The 20,776-nt window shown below is 45.2% G+C and overlaps 1 protein-coding gene across 4 annotated transcripts in view; it reads left to right on the forward strand.

Annotated features, from left to right (window-relative positions):
• LOC137384820 (golgin subfamily B member 1-like) overlaps window positions 1-20,776 on the forward strand; it is an 87,356-nt gene that overhangs the window by 38,616 nt on the left and 27,964 nt on the right. The window contains exons 12-18 of one of the 4 annotated variants that reach the window (XR_010977668.1): window positions 1,305-1,389; window positions 2,974-3,050; window positions 4,842-10,270; window positions 11,863-13,810; window positions 15,105-15,283; window positions 19,595-19,730; window positions 20,361-20,515. Coding sequence is in view for 2 of the 4 variants with exons in the window: in XM_068059346.1 (XP_067915447.1) it covers window positions 1,305-1,389; window positions 2,974-3,050; window positions 4,842-10,270; window positions 11,863-13,810; window positions 15,105-15,283; window positions 19,595-19,730; window positions 20,361-20,511 (8,005 nt within the window). In the remaining 2 variants the exon portion in view is untranslated. The remainder of the gene's footprint in view (window positions 1-1,304; window positions 1,390-2,973; window positions 3,051-4,841; window positions 10,271-11,862; window positions 13,811-15,104; window positions 15,284-19,594; window positions 19,731-20,360; window positions 20,516-20,776) is intronic. The other 3 variants (XM_068059345.1, XM_068059346.1, XR_010977669.1) reach the window with 3 other exon arrangements.

Raw genomic sequence — 20,776 nt, forward strand, 5'->3', positions numbered from 1 at the left:
AGAGTTTCCCAGACCCTTATAATATCTGGGATATTTATGACTTAGCCATAATTATTAAAATTGACTATCTGAAAGATGGTAATATTCTCTGTTAGTTTTCTTTCTTTGAGGGAAAGCTAGTACAATTCTGTGGACCCAAATAAATGTCTGAAAATTTGTCTGGTTTGAACTTGATTAAAGGAGATTCATAGGTTTAGTCACTTGGTTTAGTCCCTATAAGGGGTTAAAGTCATAAATCACTTCAGTGTCAGAGGTAGCAGATTCTTATTGCCTCCAGTCTTTGAAGAATCCCTGCCTCAAGATTGGTTCATGTTGCCTCCTGTGTTATGGGAACCCCTGTGACCTGCAGAAAGCTTAGACTGCTGTGTTGTTGCTTTGAGCAGACTGGTTACTGCACCCCTGCTGAAAGACCTATGTAATACCTGCTGCAGACGAATTGCCTTAAATGCCTACCCATCATAAACTGTTCATCAACCTTGCTTGGAGAGACTTTGAGTGGCATCTGACTATTTGACTCTGGGACACTTTACCGTACTGAAAACATCCTACCAGAGTGTGATAAGCGCATTCATTTATTTTTTCCATTTTATTCCTAGGAAAGAGCTGTAAACCAAAAAATCCCTTTTCCCCGGTTAACCGTTTTTTTTTGAATGTATGTGTGAGTGCGTGAAGCTCAAGGAAATAAGGAGATTTTCATATATATATATTTATCTTCTTAGTAGTTAAGACTTATTATTTCTTTTCTAATAAATAGTTCATGTTGTTGTTTAAAGAAACCTGGTTTGATGTGCTTTATTCTGGGGGACAAATAGAGTGTCTAATTTGGCTATTCTTCAGTAGGTGGAAAACTTTCTTGATATGCTGTGACCTCTTGAGTAGTGGGACTGAACTAACAGTGCATTACTCCCGCCTCGGTCGTAACAACCCCTAGTTTTGGTCTCTCCCGCAAGTGGAAACATATATCTATGCTATCAACCTCTTTTATAATCTTGAAGACCTCTTTCAGATCGCCCCTCAGCCTTCTCTTTTCTAGGGAAAAGACCTCCAGCCCATTCAATCTTGATAGTTATAACCTCTCAATTATGGTATTTTTTAATTATATCAATTAATATCATGCCAATTAGAGAATTTGGCTTCAACTACAACACAAAATGTACAGAGAGTACAACCGAAGCTGACTAAGGATTGAGGGCCTCAGGAATTTTATAAATCGGGAGAACTTAATTTTATTTTACTTTACTGTTTTATCTTCACAGAAGCATTAATATCAAGTATGGCTTGTGCTTCTGTTGTTCTTTGTTTAGGCTGGAGACACTGGTAACAAATTTTTGGATGTCATGGTACTGGACCAAGCAACCCAATCTGGAAACAGTTCACCTGGGGGCACAGGTAATGATGATGGTTGGACAAGATTAGAGAAGTTAATTAGCTATGCTTGAAGAAGGAGTTGGTGGCGATGGATAGGAAACATCACAGCATTATTTCCATATAGAGTGTCCCAATACATCTCAGTCAGCATTGTTATCGGTGCAAAACAAAACCAGTCATTCGGCTGAACCTGAAATTTACACCAGTTCTGGCTGCACTCTGATAGACCCTCAGCAATTTATAAGTTGGAAAACTGAGCTCAATTTACTTATTTGGAGCAGTGACCTTAAAGGAACCAGGGAACATGGGAACAGGAGTAGGCCATTCAACCTCTTCAGCCAATTCTGCCAGGGTAGTAGCTGAACACAAAACCCATGCTACAGTCCCCAGACTACCTGTAAGTGATGTTATGGGAAGCCCCCTAGGATTAGTATAAAATCAGTTGTTACTTTAATTCATTGTTGGGGATCCCAGCTGGCTATCCAGAATTGAGATCTTACTTTACAGGTCCTGAGAGATTCATTGTTTAAACTTTACCAGCTGTAGGCTTCTCCACAGTCACTAATAGAATCATAGACTGATGCAGCACAAAAGGAGGCCGTTCAGCCCATTGTGTCTGTGCCAGCTTTTTGAAAGAGCTATCCAATTAGTCCCATTCCCCTGTTTTATCCTCATAGCTGCACACATATTTATTTTTTGTGTTCATCCAGTTAGTCCCATTTGAAAATTACAATTGAATCTGTTTCCATCACCCTTTCAGGCAGTGCATTCCAGATCATAACAACTCATGTGAAAAAAAGTTCTCTTCATTTCTCCACTGCCTTGTTTGCCAATTATCTTAAATCTGGGTCCTCTGGCTACTGACCCTTTTGCCAGTCGAAACAGTTTCTCCTGTTTACACTATCAAACCCCCCCCCCTCATGATCTTGAACACCTCGATCAAATCTCCCTTTAACCATCGCTGCTCTGAGGAGAAACATCTCAGTTTCTCTAGTCTCTGCATATAATTGTATGAAAATGTGTCAAAATATACAACCCTTTATGATACTGAGTTATACAGACCAGGAAGGCCCAGCGTTGGCTGAGGTCAGCAGGGAGATGGTACTCCACCAGCTTACAAGGGGAAAACACAAGATCATAAAACTTTCTGAAATTTGTAGAATTTCTGGTATAAATCAGATTATACAGATCCCATATATTTACACAAAGTGAAATTTAAACTCTTCTTTCACTTCTACCTCCTGGAGTCAAAGCTTTCCCTTCACAAGCAGGTTTTTGGCTTGCCCTACTCAAGATTCATAGCCAGTTGTTGTGGCCTAAGCAGTGGTCAGCAAATAACGGTGAAGCTTAGTCTTTGGAATGCGTTGAGTGGCATGGCTGGGAGACTGACATTTTCCTTGTGCTGGGGAGCAAGTGGCATGCTTTTCAGACTGGCAATGCCTATCAGTGGGTGGAGATCGGAAAGCCGGGCTCTTCCTGCTGCAGGCGGTATCCAACAGTCACAAGCGTCCCTGTGGAAGTTGGAATGCATATGCAAATGTGTCTGAACTCTTGGAGGAGAGTGGATAATAAATAATGAATGGAATGTTTGACTTTTGTTTGCAGGTCAGACAAAAGAACTGGAGGATCTTCAGGGCATTTCTGAACCAGAACAAATAGCAGCAGAACTGATGCAAGTTCAGGTACAGGAGCCTCTTGCTGTAACTCTTCCTATCTCAGCTTCGTTCCAATGGACTGTAAATTCCCTCGTGATGCCTGCACTCATACAGTCTGTTCAATCAAAGCATTTATTTTTTTGCTCAGTAAAAATTGTGTGATTTAAATCAAACAGCTTTGGATTAAGACGAGTTAGTCGTACAGAGATTTCCATAGTTTTGATACGGTCGGAGTTCCTGATTTTGAGTTTCAGCTTGGCTCGGTTGATAGCACTCTTGTCTCTGAAGTGCTACATAAATCTAAGTCTTGATGGGCTTCAGTTTTCTAAAGCTCAACTTTTAATATCCAACCATCATCCATTTGAAGCAGCTATGGGTATACCTTCATTGTTTCTATTGCCGGCCCTTTAAATTGCTTTAATTTATTAATTCTCGGGATGTTGGCATCGCTGACAAAGCCAGCATTTATTGCCCATCCCCAATTGCCCTGTGAAGGTGATGGTGAGCCTTTGTGAACTAATGGAGGAAGTTTAAAGCTTGCTAGGCCACTTCAGAGGACAGTTGAGGTGTGGGATTGGAGTCATGTGTAAGCCCAGACAAGGCAGGGCTGGCAGGTTTCCTTTCCTGAGAGATATTAGCGCACCAGTTGGACTATATGATAATCTGGCAGCCTCCATGATCATTTTTATGGTGCCAACCAGCAAACCACCAGATATATCACATTCAGTTTCACAACTTGCCAGGGCAGGGTTTGAATTCACTCCCTCTGGGTTGCTAGTTCAGCACCATTAAAAACTGCGCTATCATACAAGACCTGCAGGCACCCATAGAGCATGCGCAGCACTGAGTGACCCATTGTGAGGGGGCACATGAACGTTCCTGGGGGAATAAAGCTGGGATATGTGAGGACAGCACAATGAAGCCTTGTCAGTCACACACCATGTTCCCAGTTTCTGCTGCACAGTGGAGCAGAGCCAAATTAAATCCAAGTGCTTCATTGGAAATGGAGGGTAGCCTGGAGGGAGAGTTTGTCTACCTCCTTCTGGCTAGTTTCAGAGGAGTATTGGTGGAATGCCAGAGACTGGTTTTCTATGTGTACCCTAAGCTGTGATTGACAATTCGGGCAATTCAGTAAATGGTAAAACATCAATTTGCTCTCCTGTAAACTTATAGGTGGGATACTGGGAGCTAGTCATGCATCTCCATGAGTTTCTGGAGCTTACTTGGTTGCCTTTGTGGATTGGCGAGAAGCTTAGAATTTGTTCCTAACTTAGCCTGATGTTTTCTGCCTCCCCACCTCCTCACTGTTGGGTGGTGGGTTTAGTGGCAGGGAATGGGGTGATGATCTTTTATAAGTTACACTATGCAAAGGCAAAACAGGCTGGTCTCTTCTTGTCCTTTTTGTATTTTTGTATACTGTGTGTGGTTATACCAACAACAACAACCTGTATTTATACAGCACCTTTAATGTAGCAAAATATCTCAAGGCGCTTCACAGGAGCGTAATCAGCCAAAAAATTGACACTGAGCCAAAGGAGGCGCTATTAGGACGGGTCATGAAAAGTTTGTCAGATGTCGGTTTTAAGGAGTACCTAAAGGAGGAATGAAAGGTGGAGAGGCAAAGAGGTTTGGGGAGGGAGTCTCATAGGTAGGGGTCTAGACAGCAGAAGGCACATCTGCCAATGGTGGGGTGAAGAAAGTCAGGGTTGTACCATTGCAGACCATGTCTGACCCATGTATGATTTAACTCTGGGTACATTTTATATTTCCTCATTCCTCATTGTGCAGCAATTACTGACTCTTTTTTTTTTAACCTAGCATGGTGAAGCAGAGGCTGAGGAGTGCACTGATCTCCAGTCCTTACAGAGGGCTATCTCTGAGAAAGACAAAGAACTTGCCACTGTTGGACACCAACTTAGAGAAGCTCAAAGGGACATAGTGAGGCTCAGCCAGCAGCTGTTGGACAGACCGAGGTCGGTACTTCCAGAAGATGGGGCTGGCTCCCTAATGCAGATGGTGGAAGGAAGTCAGTTTCTCCCTCTGGAACAGAAGGCCATGTCCGCAGCAGATAAGAATTTTAATGTGTTGGTGGAGCAGAAGGAAGGAAGGAGCTCCATCACGCTGATGGAAGAGAGGACTAATTCAGGCACTGAAATAGAGAGCACCACTGTTTCAGTACAAATAGAAGGAAAGACTGCCTCTGTCATACAAGTAGAACAAAGGAGTACAACTGTTGTCCATCTGGACGAGAGCTTCGACTCTACCAAAGAGGTGTATAGTTCTGGGGAGCATCTGGAATATAATTCCACCTCACAGGAAGGACTACAGATAGTCTCAGGAGAAGAACAAGGTGGTGGGATTATAAGAGATGTTTGTGAGTTTCATGTGGTTCAAAATGAAGAGTTTGAAAAACTGCAAACTCGCATACAGGAACTTGAAAAGAACCTGGAATCAGTCGAGGCCTTTTACAGCAGGCAGCTGGAGGACAAGCAAAAGGAGCTTATGAGCTTAAATCAGAGAATTTTGGAATATGGGAAAGAGGCAGACAATGCAAAGGAAACCATGAATATTCTGAGTCTAGAAAAGGATCAGCTTCTCGATCAGATTCAGCGGTATGATGAGGAATTGTTTGGAGTATCTCAACTGAAAGAGAGATTGATGAAAGCAGAGGAAGATGCGGCCAACGAAGAAAAGAGGCATCTTTTGTTTATGGAGAATACAAGCATGCAGAGCGGCTTGTTGGAAGAACAGCTTCACAGCGTGGAAAATGAATCCAGGTCAAAAGACATGAAAATTGAAGCTTTGGAGAAGGAGATGGACATCATCCAGTGTCGAGTCTCTGAGCAGGAGGTAGAGGCTAAAGGTTTGAGAGGGCAGTTACAAGAGAAGGAAGAAGAAATCTTGAGCTTGAAGCAGCTCATAAAAGGTGACGAGCCCAAAGTCGAGGAGCTCATGCAGAAACTGGCTTCCAAGGAGCAGGAATTGGCAAGCATGCAGCAGGGTGTGTCTGAGAAAACAAGCAAAGTTCAACAGCTTCAGATGAGTCTGTCAGAAAGGGACAATGAAATGGCTGAGCTCACCATGAGCATGTCTGAGAAAATGGTTGCATTGAACGAAGATAAATTTTCACTGGGAAATGAAATAAAGCGCTTAAAGGAGCAGTTGTTATCATTGCACAAAGAACAGGAGGAAAATGAAGATCAGGAGAAACCCACTGGTGAGAGCAAACTGCCCTCTCAGGAGAAAGAACAGATGGGCCTCTTGCAAAATGATACTGTCAGGTTTGAGATGTTGTTGAAGGAGAAAGATGGTTTGGAGAAACAAGTGGAAAACCTGAAGAAGGAGAATGAACAGATAAAAAGAAAGCTGCAAGCCGCTTTGATAAAGAGGAAGGAACTTTTAAAGAAAGTGGAGGAAATGAATCAGGAAGCGCAGAATAAAGACCTCCAAATAAAAGAGAGCTCTCCACCAGGGAATGGAACAGGACGCAGTGACCTAGTATCTTCAGAGGTGGTGAGGCCACCCAAAGATGCACAAACCCAGGATCCACATACTGATGAACTGATCAGGTCACTTTCTGAAAAAGAAACGGAGTTGCAAAATGTTAACAGAACTCTGCAAGATCAAGAAGCTACTGTTGGTCAGCTGCAGAGTTTGGTAGAAGATCTGAGACAAAAGCTGCAGGAAAAAACAGCTCATGTGAACTCTCTGGAAGCTGATATATTTGCCAAGCAGTTAGCTATTGAACAGCTAACGTCACAGCATGCGGTAGAAAAGAAATGTGTTGTACATGAGAGCACTGAAGTAGATTATGCTAAGAATAGGGCTGAGTCCATTGGCACGATGGATGGGTTGGTAAAAGATAAGCAAACTGAGCTTGAATCTAAGCTCTTTGCTCTGGAGCGAGAGAAAGATCAGCTGCAGAAGAAGCTTGAGGAAGCTGAGAGTTCACACAAGAACATGATCAAAAAGGCTCAGGAGAAAAGCAGACATCACAGGGAACAAGTGAAACAACAGAAAGAGGACTATAACATCTTGCTGGAGAATTTTAGTGAACAAAGTCAGGAGAAAGCAAGCATCTGTGAGGAACTTTCAAAAGTGAAAGAGCAACTACGACTATTGGAAGAGAAGAGTTCTGTGGCCATTGTGCTTCAATCAGGGAAGCAACTTCATCAGGGTGCTCCTGAGGAAATGACTGTCTCAAAGGAGGAGATACCGGAGGAGAAACAGCATTTAGGCTGGAGCTATGAGGAGGTAGACACTTCAGAAATAGAACCTGTTCAGACACTCATAGATGTATCTGAACCAAGAGATGATGATCTTTCGGTGGCACATTTAAAAGAAGAGCTCCAGAAGGTACGTGATGAGAAGGGTGACCGTGAATTAAAACTGCAGCATCTTGAACAAAGAACAAGGGAAGAATCAGCAGAGTCTCGGGATCGAATCTTTGAGCTGCAGAAGACCCACCACCTAGAGAAGGAGGAGTTACTTAAAGAAGTTGACCTTCTGAGGAAAAGGTATCAAGACATAGAAGCACATGCAGAAGACCTCAAATTAGCTTTAGAGGAAGTCAGGGCTGAAAGTACTGTCTCGGAACATGTGTCCACACTAAGCAAGGAGTGTGAAGAATTAAAGGTCATTTTGCATGAAAAGGATGAAGATGTAGAACGTTTCCATATTCAGTTGAAGGAAAAAGATGCACTGCTCAAAAACTTGCAACAGAAGATATCCGATAAGGAAGATCTTGTAAGAGCTTTGCAGACTCAAATGGAAGAGCAAACCAAAGAGTTTGAAGAACAGAGAAAATACCTCCAAATGGAGATCATGGAAACTCAGCAGAAGCAAGATGATGATTCTGAAGAGGCAAAGTCCAAACAACAGATACAGAGGAAACTACAAGCTGCCCTCATCTCACGCAAAGAAATTTTGAAGGCAAATAAGTTGCTGAAGGAAGAGCTGGCTACTGAAACAACATTGAAAGAACAATTAAGTAGCAAGGTAGGAGAAATGGAGAAAGCCACTGAAGACCTGAGGCAGGACATGGAAGAGTTACTGGCAAAAATGGTGAATCTTGAGGAACAAAAGGAAAATTTAATTATAGAAGTGAATAAGTCACTGGCTGAAAACCAGAATCTCAATGCTTCATGTGAGAGCTTGAAGCTGGTAATTGAAGGTGTTACACAGGAAAAAGGAAACTTGCAGCAAGAGATTGAATTCTTGAAAGGCGAACAAGTAGCTGAAAGCTCAGAGTGGCAACGCAAACACAGAGACCTACAGAAGGAGTACGAAACCCTCCTACAGTCCTACGAGAATGTCAGTGGTGAAACTGAAAGGATGAGTCGTGTACTGGATGTTGGCAAGCAGGAGAAGCAAGAGCTGCTTGGTAGGATTCGAGAAGTCGAGGCCCAGAAACTAGAAGTGGAAAAGCAACTTCAGGAGACCGGCCAGGAGCAGGAGGGAATGAAAGAGAAAATGAGAAAGTTTGCTAAATCGAAACAGCAGAAAATTATGGAGCTCGAAGAAGAAATTGAGAGGCTTCAGTCAGAACAACAGTCTGAAACAAAAAGCCAGGTTAAGTCATCTGTATCTTCGGACTCAACAGAAAGGCAGCTTCAGGAGGAGCTGCAGAAAGCAAAGAGGGAAACTGAACAGTTAATGAACGAACTTGAGACGTTAAAAGCTCAAAGGGATTCTTTGGATCTGGAGACCGATTCATTGAGACTACAGCTGAAGGATATGACTGAGGAGCTGGAAACAAGTCAAAAGGAATTGGAAAAAAATCAAAGCACTGTCATTCAAGAACAGGCAGTTCATATGCAAGAAGAGATTGTTGCGTCCCATGCAGTAGAAATTAAACAAGAATTCACCAACAAATTAGGTTCTTCTGTCGAGTCAACTGCAAATCTTTTTTCTCCTGAGGGCTCTCACGAGGTGTCTGATCCCAATTTCCTTGATGAAATTACCAGGTGCAGACAAGAACTATCACAGCTGACAGAAAAGCTGGCACAGATGGAAATTAACAAACAAATGATAGAGGATGAGATGCACGAATTGAAGAAAACGAATCAACTTTTGAAAAGTGAGAAAGAGACTTTGGGAGAGCAACTTATTAAAAATCAGGATGAATTCAAACTGATGCACAAGTCTGTCTGTGAGCTGGAGCAGGATAACCACCAGATGAAGCAACAAGTGGAAGAGCTAAAGAAGGAGAAAGCGGCTGCAGAGTCAGATAAAGATGACCTCGAAGAGCGACTGATGAATCAGCTGGCAGAGCTGAACGGTTGTATTGCCAACTACCAACAGGAATCAAAAGACGACAGCGACAAGGTTTCACGTCTAGAACTAACTGTGAAAAACAATCAGAAACAGATGGATGAGCTGGAAGAAGAGGTGAGGCAGCTCAAGAGTGAGAAAGCAGAAGCTGCAGCCAAGATGCGAAAGGACTTTGAGGAAAAAGTGAAGTCTATGCAAAGGGGAAAAGAGGGCAGAAAGATTCACAACAAAGAACTACAGGAGCTGCTTAAAGTAAAACAGCAAGAGATCATGCAGCTGCAGAAAGATTGCATCCGGTACCAGGAGAAGATCAGTGATCTGGAAAAGACCATCAAGGCACTGGAATTTGTTCAGCAAGAGACCCAGAAGAGTTTGGATGTTGCGAAAAAGGAAACAACAGCAAAAATAGAGGATTGCAAGAAGACGCAAGCAGAGTTGATTTCCTGTAAAGTTCGACTCGATGATACCCAAAGTGAAGCAGCTAGAATCCTATCAGACAACCTGAAACTGAAAGAAGAACTCCAGACCAATGAAGAAAAGGCCCGAGAGCAAGCCAACAACATGGAAGAAGGGCACAAGAGAAGACATAACCTGGAAAAAGATGAACATAGAAAGCAGCTAAGAAATATGCAAGAGAAAGTGGAACGTTTACAGCGTGAGAAGAAGCATGCTGAAAACTCTCTCGATGCACTGAAAGACATGTTGGAAAAGAAGAAAGAGGAAACCAATGAAATTCAAGCCAAGTTTAATGAAAATTTGGCAAAGCTGGCAGCCTTCACTCGTAGTATGTCCTCTTTGCAGAATGACCGGGATAGAATCATCGATGAGTCCAAAAAATGGGAAATCAAGTTCAATGATGCGATCATGAAAAAAGAGGAAGAGATCAGGAATAAGGAAGACAACTGCAACGTGTTGAAGGAGCAGCTAAGGCAGGCCTCCATTCACTGTGAGGAATTAGAAATCAAGCTTTCCAGGTAAAGTGAAAAGGTTTTTGGGGTCATCCACTCGGTTTGTCCTCCTGTTGGGCTGCCTCACCATTTGGCTGTGCGTAGCAGAAAATCACGGGTGGACTGCTCATGATCTTCCTATAGGTGTGGCTGGCAGCCAATGCTGCTCAGAAGATTGTCCCTTTTATTCATTCATTTAGATCAAATACAAAGAACCTAGTTCAGCCACTTCCCCAAATGCAGGGAAGATGAAAGGCTCTGCTACTGTCAGACTTCTATAAACTTCGCAAGTTCAATCTAATCCCTCATTATCACTTCTACTAGCTTAAATATCCATTGCCTCCATCACTGGTGCACCGTAGCTGCCGTGTGTACGATCTACAGGATGCACTGCAGCAACTCACTAGGCTTCTTCAGCAACAAACCCTGACCTATATACCCATGATCTCCACCACCTGGAAGGAGGAGAACAGCAGGCGCATGGGAGCAGTCACCTCTAGGCTTCCCTCAAAGTCGCACACCTTCCCACCTTGGACTTATATCATCTTTCCTTCATTGTCGCTGGGTCATTGTCGCTGCTCCGAACAGAGTGCTGGGAGCAATAAATGCAGGGCTTGCCAGTGATGCCTAATTCCTGAAAACAGGTATTTTTTTTTTAACAAAGGTAATATCAGTTTGGGCGGTGAGCTGCATGTTGGACCTTTGCCCTTCATCCAGGTTATTGGAATATACAGAACTGAGCAGTCCAGGTGTTTAGGAGCTCTGATACCCCTCTGTAAAATTTTGCAGTCAGGCCCTTGGTAAATTATTTCCCCTATTCTTTTCAGCTTTGGTGATGACCAGCACTATGGACTTTGGCCCTTCACCTATGGGTCTTCACTAAAAGTAAATCACCCCAGAGATGAGCACAATAGAAAATCTAGCACATAAGAATGTATTTCTATTTTTGGTGAGAACTGTCCATTTATGTTTTAAAGCAGCTCACTTGGTGCAATTAGGTAGTTGATGGAGTTTGTTTTTGTTTTTCGTTATTGGGATATGAGCATCGTTGGCAAGGCCATCCCTAATTGCCCTTGAGAAGGTGTTGGTTAGCCGCTGCCTTGAACCGCTGCAGTTCATCTGGTGAGAATAAACCCACAGTGCTGTTGGAGGAATCATCCAGGATTTTGACCCAGCGACAGTGAAGGGACAGTGATATATTTCCAAGTCAGGATGGTGAGTGACTTGGAGGGGACCTTGCAGATGGTGATGTTCCCATGCGTCTCCTGCCCTTGTCCTTCCAGATGCTAGAGATTGCAGGTTTGGAAGGTGCTGTCAAAGGAAATAGAAGTTTATTTTATTTGAAACAGATTTTTTCCATGAATTGAGTTGGTTGTTTTTGATGACCTCAGACAGTTAGGAAGGGGCAACAAGGAGACTGGCTGCTTGTCCTTTAGGGCAGTCGGGGGAGGGAGACAAAATAGGACTAGTCACCATAGACTGACTTCATGCCCCTCCAAGTTGGTGGTTTATGGCGTGCGGAAGGTAGGGTCCTGTGAGTAAGTGGATTTATAAAGTTGTGCCGGAAATGTTTGTTAACTTTTTCTGTCCTGCATTAATATGGTGGATCCTTTTTCCAGGTTGGAGCACAGTGAGCAGGAATGGGAATCAAAGTTCAAGTCTGAAGAAGAGTTTCACAGGCAGGTGATGAAAAAGGTTGAGGATGAAAACAGACAGCTCTTCTCAAAATCAGAAGAATTCCAGAAGCTTCACAAGGATTCTCAGAACGAGCTACTGAAGGTAACAGAAGAAGCTAAGAGACTGAGAGAACAGATCACTGATTTGAACAGCTCCCTGGAGAAGCTTGAGGCAACCAAAGGTCACCAAGAGAAAAATCTGAGGCAACAAGAAGCAGAGATGCAAAATTACCTGCTGACCTGCGAGCAGCTCCAGTCTGATCTCCAGAGCTCCAAGTCTTTAACTGAGAAGCTGCACAAAGAGACTGAAGAAAAGGAGGAGAAGATTGTTTCACTCTTGGCAGCTAAAGAGGAGGCTGTTGCCACCGCCATCAGTGAATCCCAGCAACAGCATGCTGAAGAAATCAGGCACTGGGAAAGTCAGGTTAAAAGGATAGAAGATGAGAAATCAGAGGGAGAGCAAACATTCAGAAAGCTGAAAAAGGAAACCGAAGATCTGGATGCAAAGCTGAAGAGAACTGAAGAGGAATTAAAGCTACATAAGATAAAGCTGGAGTCTTTTACAAAGTCCATGGCCTCCCTCCAGAATGACCGGGAGAGAGTGTTGAGTGACTACAAACAACTTGAGCAAAAGCACATTGAGGTGATTGTAGAGAAAGATGAACTGATTCAGGAGGCTGCCAGTGAGAACAACAAACTCAAGAATGAATTAAGGAGCCAACAAGGGCGTAGGGATGATTTGAACTCTGAAAACGCCAAACTCAATGCACAGCTTATGCAATACAGGGATGACCTCAACCTGGTGATTTCAATGAAGGATTCTCAGCACAAGCAGTTCCTTAAAGCTCAGCTCGAGAGAATCAAAGCGTTGGAGAATGAGAAAACTGATGTGGAGAAGCTGTTAAAAGAAGTAGAGAACAGTTCAGAAGAGCTCAGTCAGGAGAACAAAGCTCTGAAGGAAGAGAAGCAGAATCAGAAGGAACAGTTGCAGTTAGCGGAGAAAACCATTGGTGAGCTGAAGGAAGAAGTGGAAAGGTTAACAAATGGTGGGCCTGTTCAGGTGCTTCAGCAACAGTTGGATGAGAAGACAGTTGAAGTGGAAAAACTGGCTGCTAGTCTATCCTCCGTTCAGGAAAAGGTGGCTGAGCTTGAGTTGAAAGTGGTCAAGGTTGAGGAGGAAAGTGGGCAAAAGCTTCATGCCACTGAAGCCAAGTATGAGAAGGAACTCGAGAATCTGCAGCATAACGCCGGCATCATGAGAAATGAAACGGAAACAGCAGAGGAGAGAGTGGCTGAACTGGCGAGGGACCTCATGGAGACCGAGCAGAGATTGCGGGGATCGATTGAAGAGGTTGAGCAACTCAAGGCGCAGAATCTGTCTTTTGGAAAAGCCATGAGTTCCTTACAAGTCAACCGAGACCACCTCCTGGTGCAACTTGAGGAATTACAGAAAAAATATACGTCTGACTTAGAGATGGAGAAGAGCAGGAGTGAAGGTTTACACCAAGAGCTAACCCAATTTAAAGCCAATTGCCATGATCTCGTGGAAGAGAAGGACCGTCTGTCCTCAGAGTTGGCAGCTGTGAAGAGCAGCACCATTGAAGACAAACTGCAGGCCCGCATTGATGAACTGAGCAAGCAACTGTCGACCAAACAGCAGGATGTTTGTGACTTGACATTGGAATTAGAAGGCTCAGCCAATCAGCTAAAGGCGTTCTCCAAGACAGTGACAACGCTACAAGATGAGAGGGACAGACTGATGGACGAAGTGGCCAAAAGCAAAAAGGTTCATGAAGTTAAGCAGGGCTCCGCATCAACCTCTTCAAAGTCAAGTGAAGTGCAGAGTCTGAGAAACGCTCTGTCTTCATTGCAGAATGATCGAGATAGACTGGTAACTATGGTTTCTGTCACTTTCCTTATGGTTTAAATTTTTTTTTTTGTTGATCGCTATTTTTCACCGTGCCCTCAGCTACCTTTCATCCACAACTCTGCTACATGCATCGTCTCTGTGCTTGTTGGCCTACATGTCTCCTGGTCCAGCAATTCCTCTTAAAATTCTCATCCTTGTGCTCAAATCCCTCCATGGCATCATCATTCCCTATCTGATGTAATAAAATGTCCCAAATTCACGAGCATTACCAAACAAAATGTGATACCAAGCCACGAAAGGAGATATTCGATCAGATGACCAAAAGCTTGGTCAAAGCTAGGTTGTAAGGAGTGCCTTAAAGGAGGGAGAGCAAGGTGGAAAGATTTAGGAACATAGGGAATTCCAGAGCTTAAGGCCCAAGCAACTGAAGGCACGACCGCCAATGATGGAGCGATTAAAATCAGGGATGTGCAAAAGGCCAGAATTGGAGAAGTGCAGAGATGTCCGAGGCTTGTGGGGCTAGAGGAGGTTATGGAGATAGGGAGGAAGGACCTAATTAAAGTGCCCCAGCTTTTAATATTAAACATTGTGAAGATATTTGTAAACATTTGTTAATTACTTTAAATGCTTTTTTTACAAATTTATTCTCCGGATATGGGCACCGCTGGCAAGGCTGGTCATTTGTTGCCCATCTGTCATTGCCCTGCGAAGGTGACGGTGAGCCTTCTCCTTGAACTGCTGCCTTGTTTTACTGATTACACATGAAATTACAAACGTTATTTTGTTTGCGACACAGGCCATGGATTGCGTCGCACAGAATTCATGCTACTTTTTTACTAGACAGATTCAGGCAACGAAACAAAACCTGCAAATCAGAAACTGCAATTGTGTAATGCCAAAAGTGGAAGGAATAAGATGATCAGGTGATTCACAAAGTAGTTGCCAGGTGACTCCAAGCTTGCATTCTATAAGCTAGTTTGTGGGAGGAAGGGAAGGTATTGCCATCCCCATCTCATTGTACAGCCAGCACTCTGACCCCCTCCCCCCACACAGTATCACTGTCCTGTTTTGGGGTCCTGCACGCTTTTGTCTCCTGTACCCCTCGCCACCCCTGGCCCAGTGTCACCATGTTGCTGTGCTGGTGTCCTGCACTCTGACCCCGGTCTTTACTGGCCTTCTCTCCCCACATCGCCCCAGCCCCAGTATCTCAGTCCTGTGTAAGGATCCTGTGCTCTTCTGTCCCCTGTGCCCCTCTCTCCCCATCCCTCCTCCCCAGTGTATCTGTGCTGTTGTACTTTCCCATTTCTGGTTGCAGCTAAAGGAGTTGAAGAGCCTGCAGCAGCAGTACATGCGGATTGGGGAGGAGACTGCTGAATTGTCACAGTTCCGGGCACAGCTCGTAGACCAGAACCAACAGATAGCCAATTACCAAGTGATGCAGGAGCAACTGAAGGAGGAGAGCAGTGCCTGCCAGGAAGAGCTGGACCAGCTGAGGTTAATATTTGTTTATTTTATGTCAGTTCCTGTGGCTGACTTGCCCTACTCTAGTCAGGTTTCCTCATTCCCAAGCATGTTATAATCAGTGCAGGTCCAAGATCACAGCCATGAGCAGCAAAACATCTCCCAAATGGCTGTTGTACACAAGGAAGAGTGGTTTGTGAAGCAGCGCCTGGAGTGGCTATAAAAGCCAATGCTAGAGTGACAGACTCTTCCACAGGCGCTGCAGATAAAATTGGTTGTCGGTGCTGTTACACAGTTGGCTCTCTCCTTGCGCTTCTGTCTTTTTTCCTGCCAACTGCTAAGTCTCTTCCGTCACTCTTTAACCCCGCCTTTATGGCTGTCCGCCAGCTCTGGCGATCACTGGCAACTGACTCCCACGACTCGTCATAGTGATACAGCACTGAAACAGGCCCTTTGGCCCATCGAGTCTGTGCCGACCATCAACCACACATTTATACTAATCCTACATTAATCCCATATTCCCTACTACATCCCCACCATTCCCCTACCACCTACCTACACTAGGGGCAATTTACAATGGCCAATTTACCTATCAACCTGTCTTTGGCTGTGGGAGGAAACCAGAGCACCCGGCGGAAACCCACACGGTCACAGGGAGAACTTGCAAACTCCGCACAGAATTACCCAGAATTGAACCCGGGTCGCTGGAGCTGTGAGGTTGCGGTGCTAACCACTGCGCCGCGGTGCCGCCCATGACGTGTGGTCAATGTCACTGGACTTCATGTCGCATTTGCAGACGTCTTTAAAGACAAGGATGGCCGGTGGGTCTGATACCAGTGATGAGCTCGCTGTACAATGCTTCCTTGGGGATCCTGCCATCTTCCATGAGGCTCACATGGCCAAGCCACATCTCAAGCGCCACTGGCTCAGTAGGGTGTACGTGCTGGGGATGTTGGCCGCCTCGAGGACTTCTGCGTTGGAGGTACGGTCCTGCCACCTGATGCCAAGGATTCTCTGGAGGCAGTGAAGATGGAATGAGTTGAGACGTTACTCTTGGCTGACATATGTTGTTCAGGCCTCGCTGCTGTACAGCAAGGTACTGAGGACACAGGCTTGAAACACTGGGACTTTTGTGTTCCGTGTAAGTGCGCCGTTTTTCCACACCCTCTTGGCCAGTCTGGACATAGCAATGGATGCCTTTCCCATGTGCTTGTTGATTTCTGCATCGAGAGACAAGTTACTGGTGATAGTTGAGCCTAGGTAGATGAACTCTTGAACCACTTCCAGTGCGTGGTCGCCGTTATTGATGGATGGAGCATTTCTGACGTCCTGTCCCATGATGTTCATTTTCTTGAGGCTGATGGTTAGGCCAAATTCGTTGCAGGCAGCCGCAGTCCTGTCGATGGGTCTTTGCAGACACTCTTCTGTGTGGGATGTTAATGCAGCATCGTCAGCAAAGAGGAGTTCCCTGATGAGGACCTTCCATACTTTGGCCTTCGCTCTAAGACGGGAAAGGTTGAACAAACTGCCATCTGAGCATGTGTGGAGGAAAATTCCTTCTTCTGAAGATTTGAACGCATGTGAGAGCAGCAATGAGAAGAAGATCCCAAACAGTGTAGATGCGAGAACACAGCCCTGTTTCACGCCACTCAGGGTAGGCAAAGGGTCTGATGAGGCACCACTGTGCTGAATTGTGCATTTCATATTGTCATTGGAATGAGGTGATGAACTTAGTAGCTTTGGTGGACATCCGATCTTTGCTAGTAGTCTGAAGAGACCACGTCTGCTGACGAGGTCAAAGGCTTTGGTGAGATCTATGAAAGCAACGTAGAGGGACATCTGTTGTTCGCGGCATTTCTCCTGTAGCTGATGAAGGGAGAATGGATCTCTGCTCGAAAGCCGCACTGTGCCTCAGGGTAGACACGCTCAGCCAGCTTCTGGAGTCTGTTTAAAACTACTCGAGTGAAGACTTTCCCCACTATGCTGAGCAGGGAGATTCCACGGTAGTTGTAGCAGTCACCATAGTCACCCTTGTACTTATAGAGGGTGATATTGGCATCGCCCATGTCCTGTGGTACTGCTCCCTCATCCCAACACAGGCAAAGCAGTTCATGTAGTGCTGAGAGTATAGCAGGCTTGGCAGTCTTGATTATTTCAGGGGTAGTGCAGTCCTTTCCAGGGGCATTTCCACTGGCTAGAGAATCAATGGCATCACTGAGTTCCAATTTTGTTGGCAGTTGGTCTAGCTCATCCATGACTGGCAGAGAGTGGGCTGCATTGAGGGTGGTATTAGTGACAACATTTTCCTTGGAGTACAGTTCTAGGTAGTGCTCCACCCAGCGGTTCATTTGCTTGCATTGGTCAGTGATCATATCACCTGGTTTAGTCTTGAGGGGGGCGATCTTCTTGATGGTTGGCCCAAAAGCTCTCTTAATTCCATCATGCATTCCTCTGATATTTCCAGTGTCGGAGGCCAACTGAATACGACTGCATAGGTGTTGCTAGTAGTCATTTGCACAGCGCCTGGCTGTTCTTTGTGCAGCCCTTCTGGCTACTTTAAGTGCTACGGATGTTAGCTCTCTGGGGGCTTTCTTGTAGTTCAACAGTGCTGTGCGCTTAGCGGCTAAGACAGGTTCCAGCTCTTCAAAGTGAGATTGAAACCAGTCTGCATTTTGCTTCTCACGTTTGCCAAAGGTGGTCATTGCTGAGTCATAGATGGTGTCTCTGATGTGGACCCACTTGGTCTCTGCATCCCCTGTAGGAGTGTTTTGAAGGGCTTTTTCAAGTGAATTTAGAAACTCATGTAAAAGCTGTGGATAAGACATTCTGTTTTTGTTGATACGCGGGTGGCCCTTCTGCTTGGAGTGATGTAGCTTCTTTGGTTTGAGTCTAACTTTGCTGCATACCAGGGAGTGGTCGGTGTCGCAGTCACACTGTGAAAGCTGCGTGTGATTTGGACACTGTTTATAGAGGCTCACATTGTGACAATGTGGTCCAGCTGGTGCCAACGACGTGATCTTGGGTGCCTCCATGAATCCTGGTGACAGGGTTTAGTATGAAAGAACGAGTTGGTGATGCAGAGGTTGTGATAGGTACACAACTCCAGCAGTCTCTGTCCATTCTCGTTCATCCTTCCAATGCCATAGCGCCCAAGGCAGGAGGGCCCTGAATCGTGGTTGGCCCCAACCCTGGCGTTAAAGTCCCCCAGCAGTTTCACAAACCATTGACCACCTCTAGGTGCCGACCCATTGTCTCTCGAGACAAGGAGGCCAAAGAGACCAGGAAGAAATAAATAACTGCATTTATATAGTCTACAAAGCTTCTCCCCATAATTCACACATGGATTCATTTGAAGAGCAATAACTGTTGTTATATAGGCAAAGGAAAGAACCATTCTGGGCCAAGAATGTCTCAGAGATCACAGTACAGGATGGGACAATGGTGACCAATGTCCCACAGGCAATACTGGGAGGAGGGAGCAATCGGTGAATCAGAAAATCTGTACCAACTTCACCTTTCCACAGCTCATAAAAATACTGAATGCACACTGTAACTTTGTTGCCGTGTGTGTGTGTGTGTGTAGCTCTGTTGCCGTGTGTGTGTGTGTGTGTAGCTCTGTTGCCCTGTGTTGGGTGTGTGTGTAGCTCTGTTGCCCTGTGTTGTGTGTGTGTGTAGCTCTGTTGCCCTGAGTGTGTGTGTAGCTCTGTTGCCCTGCGTGTGTGTGTGTGTGTAGCTCTGTTGCCCTGCGTGTGTGTGTGTAGCTCTGTTGCCCTGCGTGTGTGTGTGTGTAGCTCTGTTGCCCTGCGTGTGTGTGTGTGTAGCTCTGTTGCCCTACGTGTGTGTGTGTAGCTCTCTTGCCCTGCGTGTCTGTGCCTGTGTCGCTCTCTTGCCCTGTGTGTCACTCTGTGCGTGTCTGTAGCCCTGTGTGTGGTTTTTAAAAATTCATTTGTGGGATGTGGACGTCGTTGGCTTGTCCAGCGTTTATAGCCCATCCCTAATTGTCCTTGAACTGTGGGGCTTGCTAGGCCATTTCAGAGGGCATTCCATTGTTGTGGGTCTGGAACCAGACCAGGTAAGAACGGTAGATTTCCCTCCCTAAAGGACATTAGTGAACCAGATGGGTTTTTACAACAATTGATAATGGTTTCATGGTCACCATTTGACTAGCTTTTAATTCCCAAGTTAACTGAATTCAAATTTCACCATCTGCCCTGGTGGGATTCAAAACTACATCCCCAGAGCAGTAGCCTGGGTGTCTGGGTTCCTGGTCCTTGTGTGTGCACGTGTGTGTAAAACTCTGTGGCCCTGTGTCTGTGTGTGTAATTCCATTGTCCTTTGTTGCAGGTCTGAAAAGTTGTCTTTTGCCATGCAATGTGAGAGGCTGAAAGAACAGTATCTGATTGCTCTATCAGATAAGAACAAACAGATCCAAGAGCTTCAGAGCCTGTGCCAGGAGCTAAGGCAGAAGGTGGCGCAGCAGGTACCGGCATGGTTGTTACAGCTGTACCATCTCATTTCCATAGCTGCTGCTGACATGAAATTCTGCATGGTCATGACTCAGGAATGAAAATGAGTTATTTTCTCCTCCTTTATACCTTCTTCAGGATATGGGGAGCAAGTTGGTCTCAGTACCCATCCCTGGAACATGGTAGAGCAGGGGAGCTTTAGTTTTCCTCAGCGCATATGGGCTAGACAGGGCCAAAATCAGCCCACTACTGATCACGATCCATTGACTCCTGCTGTGCCAATGGGCATGGAGATCAGGCACGACTGACCGCAGCTGTGATGCCCTCAAGTATTGTGGCAACACTCGCTGTCTGGATTCACACATGACCAAAGATCACTTGGATCAAGTGCTGAGAGGCAACTGGCTACTGTGGACTGTTAGACCAGCATGGCCAGGATCTTCATGGGGCAGAGGAAACATGCAAAGTATAACGGGGAGGACTGAGGGCAGAGCAGCATAGGGTTGCCACTGTGCTCTGTGCCACCAGGTGATGGGGTGTGGCTTTGTGCCAACATTTGTGGCACAGGATGAGAGTCATGAGGTCTGGAAGCATAATCTTTCAACCAAAATAAATGTTCTAGTAATATAGCATTTGTCAAACAGGCACCTGAAGAGGCAGCTAACCCTGGTGAAACTCTTAAACGTCTGCAGACAGAGAACAGCCAGCTGAAGGTCCAACTAAACACCAGCTTGAAAGAGCTCCATCAAAAGGAACTACGTATCCAGAAACTCAACAGCAAGGTGGGCGCAGCAGGCAGGTTTGTTTTTATCCCGAGCTATGTGCTTTCCATTTCTCATGATGTATTTGTTCGTTTATCTCAAGTTAATACAAGTGAACGTCTGGCTCAGTGGGAACATTCCCGCCTCTGAGTCAGAAAGTCCAGGGTTTGAACCCAACTCCAATCGGTCCTGATGAGTGGTGACCAGAGTTCCAGTTTGGAATTCTAGGTTGACACCCAATGGGATCCTTCAGTTTGGTAGGTGGGGATGGTCCCCCCATTGCATTGATTGTGGGAGCC

This window comes from Heterodontus francisci, chromosome 27, assembly GCF_036365525.1.
Source record: "Heterodontus francisci isolate sHetFra1 chromosome 27, sHetFra1.hap1, whole genome shotgun sequence".
In the NCBI taxonomy this organism is placed as follows: Eukaryota; Metazoa; Chordata; class Chondrichthyes; order Heterodontiformes; family Heterodontidae; genus Heterodontus; species Heterodontus francisci.